Source organism: Heloderma suspectum, chromosome 10, assembly GCF_057233095.1.
Source record: "Heloderma suspectum isolate Gila_16-S chromosome 10, 16-S_ref, whole genome shotgun sequence".
Classification (NCBI taxonomy): Eukaryota; Metazoa; Chordata; class Lepidosauria; order Squamata; family Helodermatidae; genus Heloderma; species Heloderma suspectum.
In genome coordinates this window covers 44,835,476-44,854,540 of record NC_139467.1, presented here as the reverse complement: position 1 = coordinate 44,854,540, position 19,065 = coordinate 44,835,476, and the positions used below count along the sequence as shown (strand labels likewise).

The following is a 19,065-nucleotide window of genomic DNA, read 5'->3' as shown; positions in this document are numbered from 1 at the left end:
ATGAAATCTTTTTGGTTTAAAAATATTTTAATGATAATAAAGTAAGGGGCATATAACCATTTCACTTTTCATAACAGCATAAAAGACCCAAGAGGGTGTGTTTGATTCTTTGCAGCAGTTTAAAATAAACAGTAGTTAACAGAAAACACCACATTACAGGAAAAAAAATATCTGTGTGTTTGTCTCAGATATGGATTTGATTTACTTTCCTCTCTTTCTGACATGCATGTCTTTTGGAAAACATGGTTGGAAATATCACGGGTAAGACAAGTGATTTAGTCATACTTACAAGCAGCAAAATATCACAAAAAGTCTCTTCCATCATCAAGGTCACTTGTTTCCAAAAATCCACTCTTTTTGTCTCAAGCTCAACCTCAATTGACTTTGGGGTCATTTACCATATTTCTAACCACTTCACAAAGGTTGTTGATACATTTTTTTAATAAAAATTAACCCTTTGTAGTTCATTTTTAGAATTATGCCCATCCTTGAAAGAAAAACACAAACTTAAGTAGAGAGCAAGTTAAACAAAAATCACTTTCTTTTTCTTTTCTTTTAGAAAATAAAGTTCATGCCCAAAGCACACATATTGTGTTCCACTACAAATCAAAAGCAACAGTTCACCTTGTAGCTGGGTTCTTTGGAACTTTTGATCTCCTCTTGCGAGAATCCATGTTTTCTAAAAGAACTTGGAGAAATGTCTATCCTCCTAAACACAAAAAGGCAGAGTATGATTAAGAAAATGCCACAGAAAACCGACTTTTTTGCCACTCAGATAATGCACACAACAGGCTTCAGTCCTATTACATCAGGAATGGCAGCGGACAGATAGAAAACTGTAATGCTGAGTTGATTACTGGATGGAATGTTGCCTTTCTGCATTCAGTCCCCTGTTCAGTTATGTGAATCCCTGGAGGGCTTGGGAAATTGATACTGATAAGCCTATGATGCACGCTTGTTAGGAGATAAACAATACAGATAGTAAGGCACCTTAAAAGTTATTAATACATGCAAGACTTCTTCCTGGCTACTTGCTTAGTCCAAAGTCTCCCATAATGCTCTGAAAACCCATTTCTGTAAGTATAGACTGTGGGACGCACGTGCAGAGTTCAGCTTTCTGAAAAGTTCAAATTGCTTGCTTTCTCTTAAAAAAGCAAGTTTCTAGTCCTAAGGGCAGGGATGCAGAACCTCAGCCCAGGGCCCCAATCCAGCCTTCCTGGCATCCCAATCTAGAGGGCCATGCCCCCTTCCCCATGGCCACTGATTGGTAGTTCCTGGCTTTTGTGTAGCTTCCCCCCATTTTAAACAGGTGAAGTGCCTCTCTTGAGGCTTAGTTACCAGTAGGAGGCGGCTCAGGAAAGACCATGCTGGTACTTTGGCCCTGCCCCTTTTGAACTTGGCCCCGCCCATTCGCCACTGGCATCTAGCCCCCAAAAGGCTGTCCGATATGGCATTTGGTCCGTGGGCTGAAAGAGATTCAACCCCGCTCCCTCAGGGCTAAGAAGGCATGTCTGGAAATGTGTGGGTGACGCTTGCTAACCCTGCGGAAATCCCAGACAACACAGAGGTGACTGAATGTTTTCGGGGGTGGGGGTGGGGCTTCAGCGTCCTTGCTTTCACCATATCTGGCAAATAATCAATATGCATAATTTATTCAGGTCACAGGATTTTTTTTTCTTTTTTTGCATACTGAATTTGTAGTGGTGGTGCTACTGCAGAGTACACAGAGCCCTGGCTGTAAAGTGTGGTTTGGACCCATTAGGTCGTTTTATAAACACTTAATGAATACATCAGAGTGGTGCCTGGGGCACTGGGGGCACTGCGTTAGCACCTGTTCTCTGCTTTCACCAAAACCCTTCAAGGCCAGTCCAGTAAAACTGAGACTGCATGGACACACGTATAGTGATGCTGTGTACATCTGCCTATCTAGGCTACTCCCGTCTGGAGAGGCACCTGGAACAGAGTGGCAGGAGGTTCCAGGGACAAGCAGCAGTCGCTCTTGGTCAGCAGCAGACTGTCAGTCTGACCCTGCAGGTTCGAGAGCTGCCCACTCCCGATGTGCAGGCCCTGAGCCTAGCGGAGCGCACTCTGATTCGGTCTGCAGCCTGCACTGCACTGTGCTGGCGAGTTACGCCTCAAAGGCCTATTCATTCCAATACATCCCCTCCTTTAGCGCAAGAGTACATACTCTCTCACCCTTACAGTGCCTCAGTGCCACACCAAGCACCACCCACCTGTGGATTTCAGGGCTTTTGTTCTTAGCTGACTCCTGCTCTGCTCGTTTTAGGTATTTTGTGAAGCGCTCATTCAGCGTCATTCCCGAAGACCCAAAGTGATGCTCTGTTTGTTTGTGGTAAGGAAACACCATATTGTTAAAATTGCATTCAGACTTTAGGACAAGATAAAAATGAGCTCTGCAAGAGATTCAGGAAGCAAACAAGATAGAGATGAAAGGAGGGTGAGGGAGAAAGAGAAGGAAGTGCTAAGAGATACAACAGTCTTTTCTTTGGAATCTATCCTGGCAAGGGAGTCTACTGAAGATCAACAGGGTGCCACAGTACTTCATGCCATTCTTCTCTCATATCCATCCTGCTCCTAGATTGTGTATATCTTCATGTTAAGTGACCCTCAAGAGTTATTTTTAAACCACACTGCTTGGTATGGTGAAGAGGCAGACACTAAATGGAAAGGAAAGGAAGGCATACACCATTCTGCTTCATTTCCTGGGAAAGTGCACTTTTCCAATTACTTAGGCTCAGGAATAACCAATGTCTCTAAAAGAAGGCCACTCTCTAGACACTGATCAGGGGACCAATGTCCATTTTTCCATGGAAACTACCCCCTTTATGAATAATCAGGCTTCATAATAAAGTTGGTGCCATTGAGTTGTAAGGGCGTCAGAGCTCTGGAACAAATAAATTCAAGCACAACTGAGACACTGCATACAAGATCCCAAAGAGAGGATTTTGGCATTCAGTTGTAAACTCTTTTAGCTGGAAAATATTTTTCTTTTCCTTACAAATAGAAACTGGAAAACCTTCTACCATACCCTTGTTTACAATTTGGTAGTCACCAGGGGACAGATGAAAAGACTCTGGGGCTGCCAACTGGCCTCCTTGACTTAGCTTTCATAGTCTGATACAGATTAGAAGTGGACTAAAATGCAAATAAAACAAATAGCCCAAACAGAGAGATGACCATCTCAGAATCCTTTAAATATATTTCTCATATATACTTCCAATCTCTGGGAGAAAAACCCTTTACAATTGCAAGATGAAGCCCGAATCACACTGAATAAACTCTCTGAAAAGGATGCCCATTGAGAAATATGCAGGATTGCACACAGTGCTGTTCCCTCTCTTGCTACAGATCTATGACAACTGGGCAGGTCCAGGATGATATGCTCACATGCAACTCACCTTTCACATGGTGGACAATGGTTACTATGTGCTGAGCAAAGAGCTCCGAAGGACTCCGCTGAGACTGGGCTGACTGGATGTGATGGAAAATGGAACGAAATTCCTGCTCCTTTTTGTTGCTGTGCACCAAATCGCGACACAGCTTGCGCTCCTGTGCCAAAATCCCACTTGGGCTGGTGGGGAAACACAAGAATATATGTTAATCATTATGGCTGCCATAAAAGACCAGAGAAGTAGCAATGTTAAGTCTGCTGCAAACTAACCTTAAAGATCATGGTAAAGCTTTTATGGAGTAGGGATTCTTCTGATGCAGTGGACTCTGTAAATCTGGGTCCATACTGACAGACTAACCCAGGGGTGGGCAACTGCAGGAGGTCTGGGGGCCATTTTTGCTCCCTGTACTGCCCCCTGGGCTCCACCACCCCCCAAGCTGCCAAAATAAATAAATGACATCTGTAATGGCTATGGGGTGCTAAAAGGGTCAAAATTAGCTTTCAGTCAAGCTAATTTTTACCCTTTTGGTGCTCTGTAGCCACTATGGATGTCTTTTTCCCTGGATTTTTTTTTAAAAAACCCTGTATGGGCAGGGGAATGGGGGATGTATGCAGCCTGTGTGTTACCCACTCCTGCACTAACCCAAAAGCATGGATGCCGTAATACATTAGTCTAAGATGCCACAAGACAATTTCACTGTTTTTGCATGAAAGTTAATCAGCAGCCACTGCCACCAATATCAAGAATAAAATGCACAGCTGTGTGGCTACAGAAGTCCACTAGCTGTATTCTCCTTAAATTGTTAGTAAGCACCTTGTTGCAGCACATCTGCTCCCAGATTGTGGTGGCAGATGATAGTCTGAATTTACCTTTGCAGAGGTTGATGGACTGATGGCCTTGCCTAGAGTTGGAGGATATCTGACCTTTCATAGTAAATGGCCTTTTGATTCAAAGATTTGCAACTGAAGGTACAATGATCAATTTAGGAGTGACAGCTCGCATTTTCCATTCCAATCTTTTATTTGTGGCTTCTCTTCTCAACACCCCACCCTCCCATCACACATATGCACCTCCGGGTTTTTCTCTCTCATCTTTCCCCATGTGCATTGGAACTGCCAGGACCAGAGGTAGAAGCACTTGGTGAGGCAACATTGTGCCCAATCAAGTGTCCTTTGCCCATGCTCAACAGCCATATTTGACGCTTGGGAAGGAATTATTTCACTGGCGGGGGTGGCAGGGTGCTTTCCCCTGCAGGCTGTAGCTTGGCTTGCTTGCTCAAGTCACCTGGAACACTTGGTTGGACCAACACCTGCATAACTGCAGCTGTGGGTTGTATCAGGTGACCTTTGGATAATAGGGACTTGACTAATTAGGAAGGGCTAGATTTCAGAACAGGCACTAAATGGACACTGCTTACTTTCTACATAGCTGCATGATATACAAACACCTGCACAAAGGTGGCAGACCTTTACTACAGCAATTTCTGGAATCAGTCAATATTATGGGGTGGTTTTTTTTTAACTAGAGCTTAAAAGTTATTTTTGGATCAGGGATCAATTTTCCTATTGAGTTATTAAGTCCACCTATGCAGGCTTAAAATTCCACACACAGGCTGAAGCTGCGTCTGTGACACAGCCATGGCTTATTCCTAATTGCTCCAAATCACGATTTGGGGGGATATCTCCTGAATTCAGCTGTGGAGCAACACAATAACACTCATGCTGCTTCAGCAGGGTTCTTCTTGATTTTCATTATAAATACAGTAGTGCTCAGTGGACTAGATGAAACATTTTGACTTTTTTAAAAGGTATCTTGTTTTCTAGAACTGGTCCCTTTTTATTTAAGGTTTGTTGAATGTTTTTTAATTAGGATTCAAAAACAAGCCTACAACTATACCCACTCTCTCTGGGTGTCCCACCTCCTTCTAAACCCAGCAAACAGAGGAAGAAGCCAGCATGACAGAGAAGGAAAAGTGAGGCAAACCACAAGAGACATCCAGAAATAATGAATAAAAAAGCAGTAGTCAACCAAGGATCTGCTTTGTTTTATTGTATTTTGTCAATACTTGCAGGCTGAGGCCTGCAATTTGTTTTTAAATATACAGGAGTGGCAGCTTTTTAGCCCATATTGTTCAGTCACAACAATACATTTAACTCTGTTCTTCTACTGACCAAGTTCATTATCTGTGGTGTTTTTTAAAATTCTAAAAGCTTTTGGCAGTTTCACGTAGGAATTAAAAATACAATTCAGTTTTATGCCTGACAGCACTTTGTATTACTATTTCTCTCCCCACCCCAGCCCGAGTCTAGATGAGGTAATGTGAAAGGGTGTAATATCTCTGGACTCCTATTACAGTCATGTGTTCTGAAAGAAACATTTCCATGAAGAGCAATTCAGAACTAGTCGGCAGACCAGTCTCCGATTAAAGTTTGAAAAAGATGTTTTTAGACTATTGGATTCCTGCTTTACAAAGAAACTGTAATTCATGCCATTTCCACTAAGTCTATCTTGGTTTTGGATATTAATGTTATCCTCAAATCTTTAGTGATAGATGCATGGTACAACGTGATCTCTGAACACACACCTATGGTCTTGGGGGGGGGGGTTACTTGCTTGCTCTCTTTAAAGGACTACTGACAGAGTTCTACAGTAAACTCTGCGATTTTTCCACTTTGGCTCACCCTCCCTTTTCCCTTCACTCCAGCTGTGGAGACAAACTGAGCCTCTCACCGTGCAAGATCCTCATCAAAAGAATCCATTCGAAGGTTGACTTGGGTCTCACGAGTAATAGAAAAGGAGGACTTGCCACTGGCCAAGCCCTCTCCCCGCATACTTGGCTTATCTCGGCCCTCTGAGGACTTTCGTGGAGGAGGAGAAGTAGCATTTTTTTCCTGGCCTGTTTTGTAAGTGGTCACTCGGAAATTCTTTTCTGGAACAAAGCCTCTGTGCCCGGCTTCTGCTCTCTTGGCAGCCTGCCTCTCCTCTTTCTTAGACTGTTCAGCATAGGACTCCTCCTCCATCTCCTCTGCTTTCCTCTGTTTCTCTTTGGCTGCAGGCAAAAATACCAGACCTTCCCATTTGCCTGTCCGATCTTCCTCCTGGTTTTTGCTGGAAGTAGATACTGTCTTAGACAGAAACTTGGGCTCATCCTCCTCATCCTCCTCAAAATTGGATTCCTTTCGCCCCTTGCCCTTAACTTTCTTCTCCGGCTCATCTATCTCCTCTTTGCCATAATGGCTCTCCTTGTGGAACTCTGCCATCTTCTTTTCAAAGTCATCTCGGAGCTTATAGCGTTTTGGGGATTGACTTCCACGATATATCTTTTCTGTGTCAGCTTTGGAGGCATATGGATCCAATTTGGTTTTGCCATCTGCTAATCCCATCTCAGAGAAACTTCCCTTCTCTTTCATTTTTTCCTTTTCCACATTCGTCAGTTTCTGCTCTTTATCTTTCCCATTTTCAGCCTTTTGCTCTTCTAAGTACCTATTTATAAAAAGACAGACAATTCAGGAACTGTTATTCTCAAACTTCTGATCAAGCGGCTTTTTAAGATGCCTGTATTACTGATATAAAGTTATTGCTTTGTTTAGCTTCTTCTATCTCTTTTAATGTTTAGAAATAAGTACGTCTGATCACAAGTGGTCAAAGAACCTGGACACACAGAGCTTAGTAAAACAAATAAAATGATACTTTAGAACCTACTTGCCACAGCTAGAAGGCAGGAAATACATAAAAGATCTTACCCAACCTGTGCATTCACTTACAAACCTGGTTGTGGAGAATTAACCCATCAACATTTTCACCTTGGACTGCTGTGCTTTTAAGTAACACACAGTGGAAATAAAAGCCTCAAAAGCTACTTCAAATTTTTGGAGGCAAGTCTCCTATGGAAGCTATAGACAATTCAAAACACAAATAAAAGCAAAAAGGTTAACAGGGGAAAATTCTTAATTGGTTGGGAAGAACACGAATACTCAGCAATGTTATAAAGACAAGGAATCCCCAGCTAAACCTGACAGGATAGTGACTGCAGTCAATCTAAACTAGCTAAAAAAAGATTTTAACTACAAATAGAGGTGAATTTCAAAACCATGCTTTAGTGAATGACATGACAAAATTGAGAGATGCTGAAAAAATCACTACCTTTCCTTCTTAAAGGAGCTTTTAAAAGGGTGTGCAGTTACTGGGATCAACCAGACAACTAAAAATAATGCTCCTTATACCAACAGTGTTTGGGAACCCACAACAGGGTTATATGTTCAAAAATTCAAACATTTCTGCCCAAAGCAGATGTGCCAACTGTCGTCTTAGTGGCTTTGTGTTGCTGAATTTTTACTTGCTACACATGTTGTCTGGCTTTTGAACAGCTGTTAACATTTGCTAGAAGCTGAGCTGACCAGTAGATCCCAGAGCATGACAAAAATATGCTCATTCTTTTAACAGTCTTGTCAAACAATTCTGAATGCAGGGCTAGTAAAGCCTTGGTTCCTCAAATGTGACACAAGTGATGCATGAAATATGACTTTGAAAGAAAAGAGTACTGTACAGGAATTGGCACCTAAACATCTAACTGATTCCTGAAAATCTGAAAAGAGAACCAAGGAATCAGAGACAATTCTCTCCCCTTCTTCTGCTAAAAAGGCACTTGTTCTCCATAGCGTGTACTTTAAAACACACACACACACAGAAAATCCCAACACAATCGCACTTCTGCAAATTTCCTCTCTAGCACTTTGGTTCAAGTTGGGAGAAATGGCTTGACTCCAAAGTTTCCCCCACCTCCTCTTTTAAATTTTACATCTATTGCTGCATAATTACTGATTAATTATATTACTTTACTGAAATAGTTATTTATAGTGATTGTCATTGATTATGTCACTTGAAAAAGCAAGATCTAAATTTGAAATATATACTCCTGTGGTGTTCTAAGGAAATAAACAGCTACCAATATTTTTGAATGAGAATGTTCAGCAGCTATATATTAAAACCTGACCCAGTCTAAGAGCTAGAGCTGATACTATAGATAAACATGAATTTGGTGTATACCATTTTAGCAGGGCACCCCAAGCCTCATTCCTTTGGCACTACTGCAATTTTAAAGACACAGTTTTTCGCATCTGAGAAAGCATCAGCTGCCATGCTAGACAGAGCAATGGTCTAACACATTCTGTCTACTACTATGTCAGGCAGCTGCCTCAGGAGATTCACAAGCAGAACATGGTGGTGAGGTATGACCCCAATAGCTCCTGCCATCCGATCATCAGAGATGAGCCTGCAGTTTTGCCTACCATTACCAAAATCATCTTCCAGCTGTATACCTAATCCCTTGTTAATAAACTTTCTATACTAGCGGCCATCATGGGTATGGCTTTACAGTAAGAGACAGCACAGTACCCAGAAGTATATGTTTCCTGGGGAGATACCCTAACACCATACAGGCACACCAGAAACTAGTTACATGCAAAACTGAAATAAAATAGAAGGGTTAATTCTTTCGAAATTTGTATTGTCTGGAACTATGTGTTCCTTCTGTTCAGGATGCGCAATCTTCTAGGGAGCAGAGTCTTTCATCGGGTGACACCTATATTATGGATTATGAAATTATATTTTACTGCAACTGGTTTAATTTTACCATTTTTATATTTAATGTGCTTTTATTAATATGTTTTCTGTATTTTACTCTGCAAATCACTGTGGGAAAATGATGGTCTTTAAAGGTGGCTAAGCAATTGATTAAAATACGTCAATACAATTATCCTTTTTGGAAAAGCCTACCAAGCTACTTAATAGTCTGCTTTCTGCCACTTGGTTGTAACTTTTTTATTTACCAAGGCTGTAAAATTATGTTAGCTGGCTGTTGCTATCTACCAATTTATTTTTGTGTTAAAACTTTTTTTTTAAATGCATGTTATACTATACCAGCAGTGGGCAAAACGTAAATCTCCAGATGTTCTGGACTTCAGCTACAAGCATTCCTGACCAATAGCCAGGCAGCCAGTGGTTCTGGGAGTTGAAGTCCAAAACATCTGGAGATTTACCTTCTGCCCACCCCTGTGTTATACTATTTTCAGTGATAATGGGTGGAAAAATTTCCATGGAGTGTTTTCCAGTGTTATATTCTTCCAGAGGGGGAAATTTTTTTTTTTCAGAAACACATCGTTTCATAAAGTGAATCAGTAACATGATGCTAAACCATAGTTTAGTGTCTTAAGAATAAAGTTAGGTGAGCCTTGGGCTTTCTTGTTCCCCCATCCCTCTCTGCCATGGGCTTAGAGAAGTCTGAAGTATTTGAGGCTTGCCATGTTGTTTGAACTCAACAAACTGAGCCAGTGTGCATGAAAGGAGAAGCTACCATGGGTGAATTTCCCCGCAGGGCTTCTTGCTGTGGCGCTGGCCATCATTCTGAAAATTCAAGCCACGGTGGGGGCACACCACAGCTTGTCATTACATGTGAACCCAGCGACGGTGGGTTGTTGGGGTGATTAACAAGCCACCCACAACTCTAAAACAAGCTATGGGTCTGGGTGGCTTGTTAACCACTCCAACAACCCACTCACCGGGTTCATGCATAACAAGCTGCAGTGCACCTTCACCACAGCTTGAATTTTTAAAATGCAAAATGGCAAGCCCCGTGGGGAAATTCACCCCCGGTAGCTTGCTGTTACGTGAGAACTAAATCCCTGTGTTAATCTTAACTACTGTTAGTAGAAACAAGCCAACTTCAAACTGTGGTTTACAAAGTTGGCTTGTTTCCCCTAATCATAGTTAAGATTAACCCAAGTTTAGGGTTTGGACAACACAACAAAGGTTTTCATCTCTTTGCAGCTTGCCAGGAAAGCAAGGAAGGTTGAGAATGTGCAAACCTGAGGCTCACTGAGATTTGTCTACATAATGTTAAACTGTGGGCTCACTGGGCCAGTTTGGATGCAATGATAAGCCATATTTTTAGGTAATGTGCAAAAGCTGCATGCTCACACACTCCTCCAGCCCCATTTCACGTGCTGAAGAGACTGAAAGCTTCCAATTTTGATTTTAAACCATAGTTTTCCATACATCCAAAATAATTAGTTCTAGCAAGCCAGGATCAAATTCTGCCCTGATCATTAACTACAGTTTAAACTAATCAGACCTCTGAGAGTTCAGATATAACAGGGAACTCTGGTTAGTTTAAAACAGGGTAGGCAACCTGGTGCCCTCCAAATGTTTTGGACTACAACTCTCGTAATCCCTGACTATTCACCACGCTGGCTGGGGTTTATAGTCGAAATATCTGGAAGGCACCAGTTTGCCTATCCCTGGATTAAAGCCAGGAGTGGACACTTCTGATCTTTGCCTCCGGCACATGCCAGAGAAGAGCACACAAACCCATGCTTCATCACAGCTCAGCCATCTAACATGTAAAATTAATAGGGTGTACTTTTAAAAAAATTGTTTACTAGATGGAAGTGAAATAAACATGCTCAATTGTATCTCCACTGAGTCCAGGCAGCAGATTTTTTTTCTGGAAAACCAACCATCACTGACTATTTCTGGTATTGTTTTTATTTAATTAGTTGTTGTTTTTTATTTTGTGTGCCACTCTGAGTAATTCTCCACAGGAAAAAAGAGACCTACAAATAGTGGGCTGGATTCAGTATGCCAGTTGCACTCTGGTTCCATTAAAATCAAGAAACATTAATCATGATTAAGTGCCACTGACTTTGATAGGCAACTGACTTTGTCTGGATCCAACCCAGTGTATAGAATAAATATTCCATGGCAATTACTTCCTTAGGTCATATTACCTGAAGCCTACTCTTTATTGTTTTCACAGCAGTTTTCCCCAATCTTTTTCACTAACCTAAATTAAACTTTTTAAGATTACTTACAGTTAGCTTAACTATGTACCAAGCTATAAACCAACTGAAAGTCAGGCAACAATCAATCAATCCAGGAATCAAGACAACTTGCCTCTTGGAGAAGGCTGCCCCCATTTCCTCCTTCTGAGATGTCCCATAAATGGAACTGATTGTTGTGGGGCTTTTGCACACAGGGCTCTTCCTTGTTGGGCTCAGGCCTGCTAAGTTATGCTCAAACTGATGCGGGCCTGCCTGAAAGGAGCTGCTGCTCTGCAGAGTTGAGCCCAGCTGCGAAGCATTAGAAGATGTAGGACTAGGCTTCTGAAGTGGGCTTGGCCTGGGTGACCGGCGCCTGACTACAACTGACTGCAGAGGACTCTTTAGTGCTGGGCTGCGTTCTTTTGGACTCAAATCTGACACCGCAGAGGCCCTTGATGCTGAACTTGCACCATAAGTGCCCACTTCTTGCCAGGGTTTCGACCCCTCTGAGGATTTGGCATCCTGGGAAGTTCCTCCTGAGAATGGCTGTTCCTTGGTGTCATCCCCTTGGCTGTCCCCAGCGCCCTGAGATGCCCGGGCATCCTTGGAAGAAGACTTCTTGTCCTTCAATGACCGACGCTTGGAGGATTCAGCTCTGCTGTGATTAGAGGAGGACCGAGATGATGAAGACCTCCTTGATCTATCAGATGATGACTTGTCAGAGTTTCTAGAATGACTTCTAGACCTTGGGGATGGAGACCTCCTCTTGGGTGACCGAGAACGTGAACGGCCCCTACGAGGGCTATAGGCTTGGCGGTAGTTTTGCCAATTGGACCTGTAATTTCCATAGCCACCTCGGTTATACTGGCCCCATGGATAGAACCCTCTATTCCTTCCACGGAAGTAATAGGGTCTCCTATACCCTCTGTTATGCCCTCGAAAATCTCGGTTCTGGTACACTCGTTGGTGGTTCCTCTCCCTGTTGTGAGATGGAGAATATGATCTCGAACGGGACCTAGAACTGAGAAAGAAAAGGTATTTGGAATCTGCTACACATAGTACTGCAGACTTCTGACCACAATACAAGGGCATTAATCTGCTTTTATGAAAACCTGCAGGATTCCCCTTTGTCCATCTCTAGCTCCTCTTGCTCTCATAGAGAAAGAGGCACTCACCTCCAAGGGACCAGCCCCAAAACACCTACCTTCCAGAGCACCAATTGCAGCAAAGGATAAACCTGTCCCCACATGGGATAGATGCCACCTGTACCTTTAACCTATCAGCTTCACCTATGGAAATCTTCACAACTGAAACTTATCATTTCAAGGGGGAAGAAATTTTTCCTCCACCCCAACCCAAGTAACAGAAAAAACAGACTTAAGAAATGGGAGAACTTATCAGACACTATTCCTTCTTCCTAAAAGTGAGTTAAATGGCCAACTTTAAAGGCACAGCTGAAGCCTCTATCTTCTGCTACAAGAGCACAATGCTCAACAGAACAGTTCCCCTTTTTAAGCAACAAGACTTTGATGTCGGTGTATGTGTGCGCGTGTGCGTTTAGCGAGAGAAAGAGAAGCTAGGACACACTATGAGCATGCATATAAATCTAAAGCATATAGCATGTGAGGAATATCCTATAGGTGAGAGCTAGAAGGTACAATTCTAGGGGCAAGCTCCCCTTGTTTTGCTGGAAAATGTACAACTAACACCAACTGAGAGCCAGTGTCACTGGAGTGTCAGACTAGAACTGGAGAGACCTAGGTTCAAATTCCCATTTAGCCATGAAGCTCACTGGGTGACCCTGGATTAATCATACACTCAGTCTAATGTACTTCACAGAGTTGTTGCAAGAATAAAATGGGAAGGGAAAAGAACCATGAATACCTCCTTGAGCACCTTGGAGGAAAAGAAGAATATAAACATAATGAACAAACAGATACAAAGCTGCTAAAAATACCACTGAATGCTCATGATAAGGGTCCAGCTCCCCATGGATGCTGGAATAAGGGCTGTAACTTAGTGGAAGAGCAGATGCTTTGCAAAGAGAAGGCCCCTATAGTGCAACTCCCAAGTGAAGGATTTGGGGGGAGGGGGGAACACCTATAATTCATACTCTGGAGAGCCACTGCAAGTCAGAGTACCCCAAACAAACCATTAATCTGATAGGTCAATGCCTATTAAAAAAAAATGTAGTGGTGGGAAACCCAACCCAAGTGAAAATCAGACTTTAAAATGGCATGAACAACATTTGCAGGCAACTATAATATCCGATACAAATCTACACAAAGAGAAGTTGCCACCTTGTATATTTCCTTTCACCAGTAAGGAAAAAACAGAGCAACTTACCTTGGATACTGTCTCATTCGCAAACAGTTTCAGCAATGTAAGAAGGAAGAGACATGCACACAGCCTGGTGCAGGCAGTGAAAATGAGCCAATTAAGAGGTGTTCCGAAAGCACTAAGCAGCCAGTCCCCAGGCGGCTACTGCATTTTGTTATCAATTACTGCTGAGGGACCTGGTGCCTGTTCCTTCCAAAATCCATTCTGCCATTTTAGAGGCACAGAACTTGAAAAGTCTCCCTTCAAAGATCTGTGGAGGCTATTCATGAGAAATCATTTGAAAGGACACAGTACATGAAATGCAGCTGAAGTTGTAGAACAGTGGTGAGGGGGGTGTTTCATTTCCCCCTAAGTCTGCAGTTGGGCCATATAATCACCACCAGTGAGTTTTAACACTACATGGATGCAGGCCACTCCACAAATTGGGGTGGAATGAAAAGACAAACAACTTGCGAACTCCTACAAACAACTAAACAAATTGACTCGAGCTGAAGCAGAGTAAAGGGAAACTCCCCTGGAGATAAATACACATGCAACATAAGCTGCATTCACTCAAGTCAAGTCACCAAAAGCAACCAGCTGCTGCAGCTTCTTCCCTCTGGTATAAAATTCTGACCCGCAAGCCTATTGCCCTTCAGAAATGAAACCTACCTCTGTGAGCTCACTAAACTCTTGCCAGATAATCTGCATGCACCAGGCTCTTCCATTTTGCTTCTCTAGTCAAGTCATTCGCAAAACGAAAGCTTCTCCAACAGCTGCTCATAACCAGGGACATTTTCCATGCTGGGCTCATTCTCCAATTGCCACAGCTCTCAAGAATGAAGCCGGACATTCCCAGCCTACGGGTAAGCCCTTCCTAAAGCTTTTGCCCATAGTAAGGAGATCACTTGTGCTTCAGCTCCTCTCCTCCATCTGGCTTTGTCCTCTCCTCCTCCCCTCCCACTGTATTTTACTGCTGCTTTTTCTGTACCCTTTTCAAAACCACAATTTAATTATTAACAGTCACTTCTGCTTCCAGTCTAATAAAATAAAAAATCTTTGTGATCCCTTTACAATTATTTTAAAATAACGGTTAATATAACAGAGAGCTAATAAAAAATAAAATCTAATTAGAGACTGAAGTGTTTCTGAAAAACAAAGCAACACCATGAACAGCTGAGTGGGGTGTGGTTCTGCAAGATGTGCAAGTAAGTGGTTCACTAGGATTGAAAGTAAAATAAAAACCCACAAACTTAACAACCCGAAGAAGGTAAGGAAAAATTGAGATGTTGCTGCAGCAATGAGATGTTGCTGCAGAATTTTGCTGGTGCTTGCTCTGTATAATTTCCAACAAGGCAAAGACACTGATAATTTGACAATAGAGACTATTATCTATTTCCAGCTATCAAAAGCTAGCCAAGTACAAATCTAATCACAAGGGCCTTAGGATAAATGTTAAAAATCTGAATGAAAAATCTTAAGCAGATATCATGGTTGTCAAAGCACAGATCAAGAAATATTCACCTCCCATTACAATTTACAGCATTCCTCAAAGTAAAAAGAATGACAGATGTGGACCAATCACTCAAACCACTTTCCAATAGCCAACTCCAAAGAAAAACGATCTCAAAAGAGCTTTCCCCCAAACACAGAAAGTTACTTTTTTCATGGCTGAGCAACAGCCATTTTGATGGTAAGGTTATACAAATAGAACTGCTTTGCAAACAAAATCAGTAACTTAAGATTTTAGAGGATTTAGAATAATCCAGAATCTAGCAAAAGGCTTTCTATAGAACTCCCATTTGTAAAGCCTCCCTTCATATACAAAAAGACTCCAAGAGCATAGCAAAACCATCAGAAGCAACCAATGACACTTACCTGAGCCTGCGTTTTCTTGACCGTGAAACGGACCGGGACCGGGACCGAGACTTTGAGAAAGAACGGGACCGGGACCGAGACCCAGATCTTGAACGAGAGGAACGGGACCCCGATTTTGATTTATTTGTTTTTGACATCTCTGATAAATCCTTTCACTTAAACCTGTCGACACAAACGGTAAGAAAACAGGTTAATTGTTTTCCAGCTTTTCTTCTTGGCTGTCTGGAGAGGTACAAGAATAGTAATTTCTCTTTGCAACACAAACAGAAACATGTATCCAACAGCCTCTGAAACAGAGCCCTAAGGAGAACATTGAAATCCAGGGTTGACAGAAGCCTCGACAAATCTCTGGACTAACTTAGGCATTCTTTTTCGCTCAAGAACACACAATTTCAATCCTGCTGTAGCTTTAAGTCTACCAATTGCAAAGTGTAAGCTTGTCCAGGTTCCCTGAAATCTTCCTGCATGTTGTAAGAAAGGAGCTGTGACAGTCACCATTCAACACAGCTGACTCTCCCACACTTAGACAAAAGAACACTTACACACTAGCTCTCAGGATGAGGTGCTGGCTCTCTGAAAAGCCCTGGTGCTGGTAAACCAAGTTATACACTTGTCACAATCAAGCAGCCACTAGGGACTCCTGTTGCAGCCAAAATAAATCGGGAGTCCTTCCAAGTATTTCAAGGTTTCAAATGTTGGTGATGGAAAATAAGTTTCTCTGTAGCATCAAATACCTTTGAAGAATCACATTTGTAACAGGAAAAATGCAGCAAAGTTATCTTGAATAAAATTCCTGTGATTTCCAAAATACAGAGGGACAAAACAACCACCAAGGATGACTCAGGTATAATAACTAAGCAGAGAATGGTTTCTTAAAGGTAACTTAGGTGGTTTCTCAAGGGGAACTTTTAGAAATACCTCAAACAGTATCTTTCAAGAGAAAAAACTCAACATGTGACAGAAAAATAGACCCAATTTTTAAAAGCCACACACTGTGCTCCCAGTAAGAACAATCTATTCCATTTCCAGCTAGTTGCTTTATAATTCAAAACTACACAAAATATCTATGATATAAGCTTTACAAAATGCTGTAAATGGAGGATAAAACATTTCTAAAATGAAATGAAAAGGAACTTACTGCAGATGTGATTATCTGCTACAAACATTTCATATAATGCATACTTGGCATTTTGTTTTCAAAACTGGCAACTTGGTACAAAACTCAACTTACATACCCCACTGCCCCCACCTCTGGCCATAGTTCTAATTCAGGCTAGCAATAAAAAGAATTTTGCATGCCCAAGCCATTTCTGAAATGGAATAGGGGAGGTTACATACCTCAAGTAATCCTGAGTGAAGGCCCTGACGGGGCTGTGCTGTAGACCTAACCCTATAAAACTAACACCTGGCCTGACCCATCACTTTCCCTGTACAAGCAGCAAACCAAAGCTCAAGTTCTTCAGTGCAGCAAAATATGTTCAGACAATTCAGTCATCCCCTTAACTGGGAATACTTTTGCTTCTTGGAAACTAGGGACAAATTCAGATGTATTAGCCTTTGCCTGCCACATACACACACACTCCAAGCCACACACCCTTCACAAAGGGTGAAGCAACTCCACAACCAGGATTTCCAGACAGTGTGGTATCAAAGGTTAACACTTCACTCTCCTCCCATCCCAGCACAAGAGATCTTATTTCAGAGTCAGCTGCATTCTGAGCTTTCAGGAAGCCCTAGAAGATTTCAAGATTTCAGCCTCTGCTGACATGTAATCAACAGGATATAAATGTGGGGGAGATATCAGAACAGGCTCCAAAAAGCACACTTCTGTGGTTTAAAAATTCTAAAAATAATAGGTATTTGCCCCCACCCCCGCTACAACTTATACAGATGCATGCCTTCCATAAATGTCGCTGTTCAGTTTTGTATGCAGAAAAGGGCTTCCCAAGTAGAACAAGCAATGTATGGAGCATTCCTCAGCAATCTGATCATGACTGAGAACTGGTTTGAATTTGGAGCTCCCTCAAACTTAAAATCTAATCCATTCCTTCCTTATTTTTCTGCTCAACTTGGCCCATTATAAGAGCTTGGCCTCAGCTCTTCAACCCGATGTACAAATGCAGATTATACATTTTATGGAACTTGTTTTTTTAAAGCCACAATGCATTTCCTTGGCACATGCCTGCATCATTTAAAATCATTTTTCACCCTTCTATCATGGGAATCCCCCACTCTTCCATTTCTATTTCCTGGTGCCACTCAGTTAATAGTCATGTGGGCATTTCCTCAGATTTGTATTCTCAATCAAATTGCACCTCTCAGCGGCACACCCAACTTCTGTTCCCAAACACCACTCAAGATGCAGAAAAAGTTGTTGACCTGAAGTGACCTTTCGGCCAACTTGGCCAGAGGAGAGCCAAGTTTTAGGTTCATATTTTGGAAACAAATGAACCAACTAAGTTATCCTTCATTTGCTGTACCTCCCTGTTAGTAATATAGGAAACACATTAAATGTAGGCACTGATTCAGCATAATATATTGGCTAGGAGTGTAAGCTGTGAAGTCCCAAATTCAAATTTCCTCTCTGCCACAGATTCACTATATGGCCTTAAGCAAGCCATTACTCTCTCTCTGATCCAGTTCACACAATCAAAATAGCTCACTGTGGCTTATTTAAGCCATGCTGGGCTGCCGTGTGTGCAGGCCGGGATATATTCACCGCCCAGATGCAGCTTGTCATGTCATGCGAACCCAGGCGGTGTAGGTCGTGCCCATGCAGTGAATATTCAACATGGCCAACTACAAACACCAGCACATGCTGCAGCAACCTGGCCCAAAGCCTCTCCTACACAGGAATAATGCTACTGATCTATCATACAATGCTATAACAATTATTGAAATGATTTCATTTGTAATATGCCATGAATAATGAAGCATAACAAGAGGAAAATTCACTATGTGGAACTGGCTAATGACACTGTAAAAGCCATCAAGAACTAGAACACTATATGCTGAACCATTTAGGAAAGAAGGAATGTTTCAGGTATCAGTTCTTCCTTGAAATTCTGAACAGAAATTGAAAACAAACGGTGTTCCAGTGAACAACCAACGTCAGACCAAGTTAAGAAAATCCAGAGATAGAATTTATTGTAACCATATCATATAGGGAAGCAGAGGCAACTCATTAAGCACAAGAATTAGTGCTCTGGTGTATTTAGGACATTGTTTTTAGTATGGTTTTTAAAGCTGAGTTGTAAGCAGCCTTGTGGACCCTGGCCAGTCAAAGGAATGGTGTACATATTTTAAATAATTTTGCAATGCAGACACTCAAAGCCCTTCCCACCATTAACGCTGATATGCTGTGGGAAACCTACCTTACTTGAAACTGACTTTGCCTTGATACAACTCAGTGGTCACCTGACACCGTCTCTTTCCACTTGTGAAATCAAACAACTCTGTAAAAGAAAAGTAATTGCTTATACTGAAGCTGCTCACAGGATGGCACCCATAGTAACAGTTATACTTTGACAAGAGCTACAAAAGCAACATTACTCTAATTGTGGGGCAGGAAAAGTCCTTCTCAGATCTGCTACATTATTTTCTCAAGGTAATCATGCACACACACAAATATACATAGC

General features: G+C 42.0%; 1 protein-coding gene across 6 annotated transcripts in view; it reads right to left on the bottom strand.

Annotated features, from left to right (window-relative positions):
- THRAP3 (thyroid hormone receptor associated protein 3) overlaps nt 1-19,065 on the bottom strand; it is a 41,601-nt gene that overhangs the window by 5,966 nt on the left and 16,570 nt on the right. For 2 of the 6 annotated variants that reach the window (XM_084816186.1, XM_084816189.1), the window contains exons 2-9: nt 18,802-18,882; nt 15,970-16,161; nt 15,428-15,589; nt 11,364-12,251; nt 6,144-6,896; nt 3,420-3,592; nt 2,235-2,340; nt 625-709 (exon numbers count right to left, since the gene is read on the bottom strand). In XM_084816186.1, the coding sequence (XP_084672312.1) occupies nt 625-709; nt 2,235-2,340; nt 3,420-3,592; nt 6,144-6,896; nt 11,364-12,251; nt 15,428-15,564 (2,142 nt within the window). In that variant the 5' untranslated portion in view covers nt 15,565-15,589; nt 15,970-16,161; nt 18,802-18,882. The remainder of the gene's footprint in view (nt 1-624; nt 710-2,234; nt 2,341-3,419; nt 3,593-6,143; nt 6,897-11,363; nt 12,252-15,427; nt 15,590-15,969; nt 16,162-18,801; nt 18,883-19,065) is intronic. The other 4 variants (XM_084816185.1, XM_084816188.1, XM_084816187.1 and 1 more) reach the window with 2 other exon arrangements.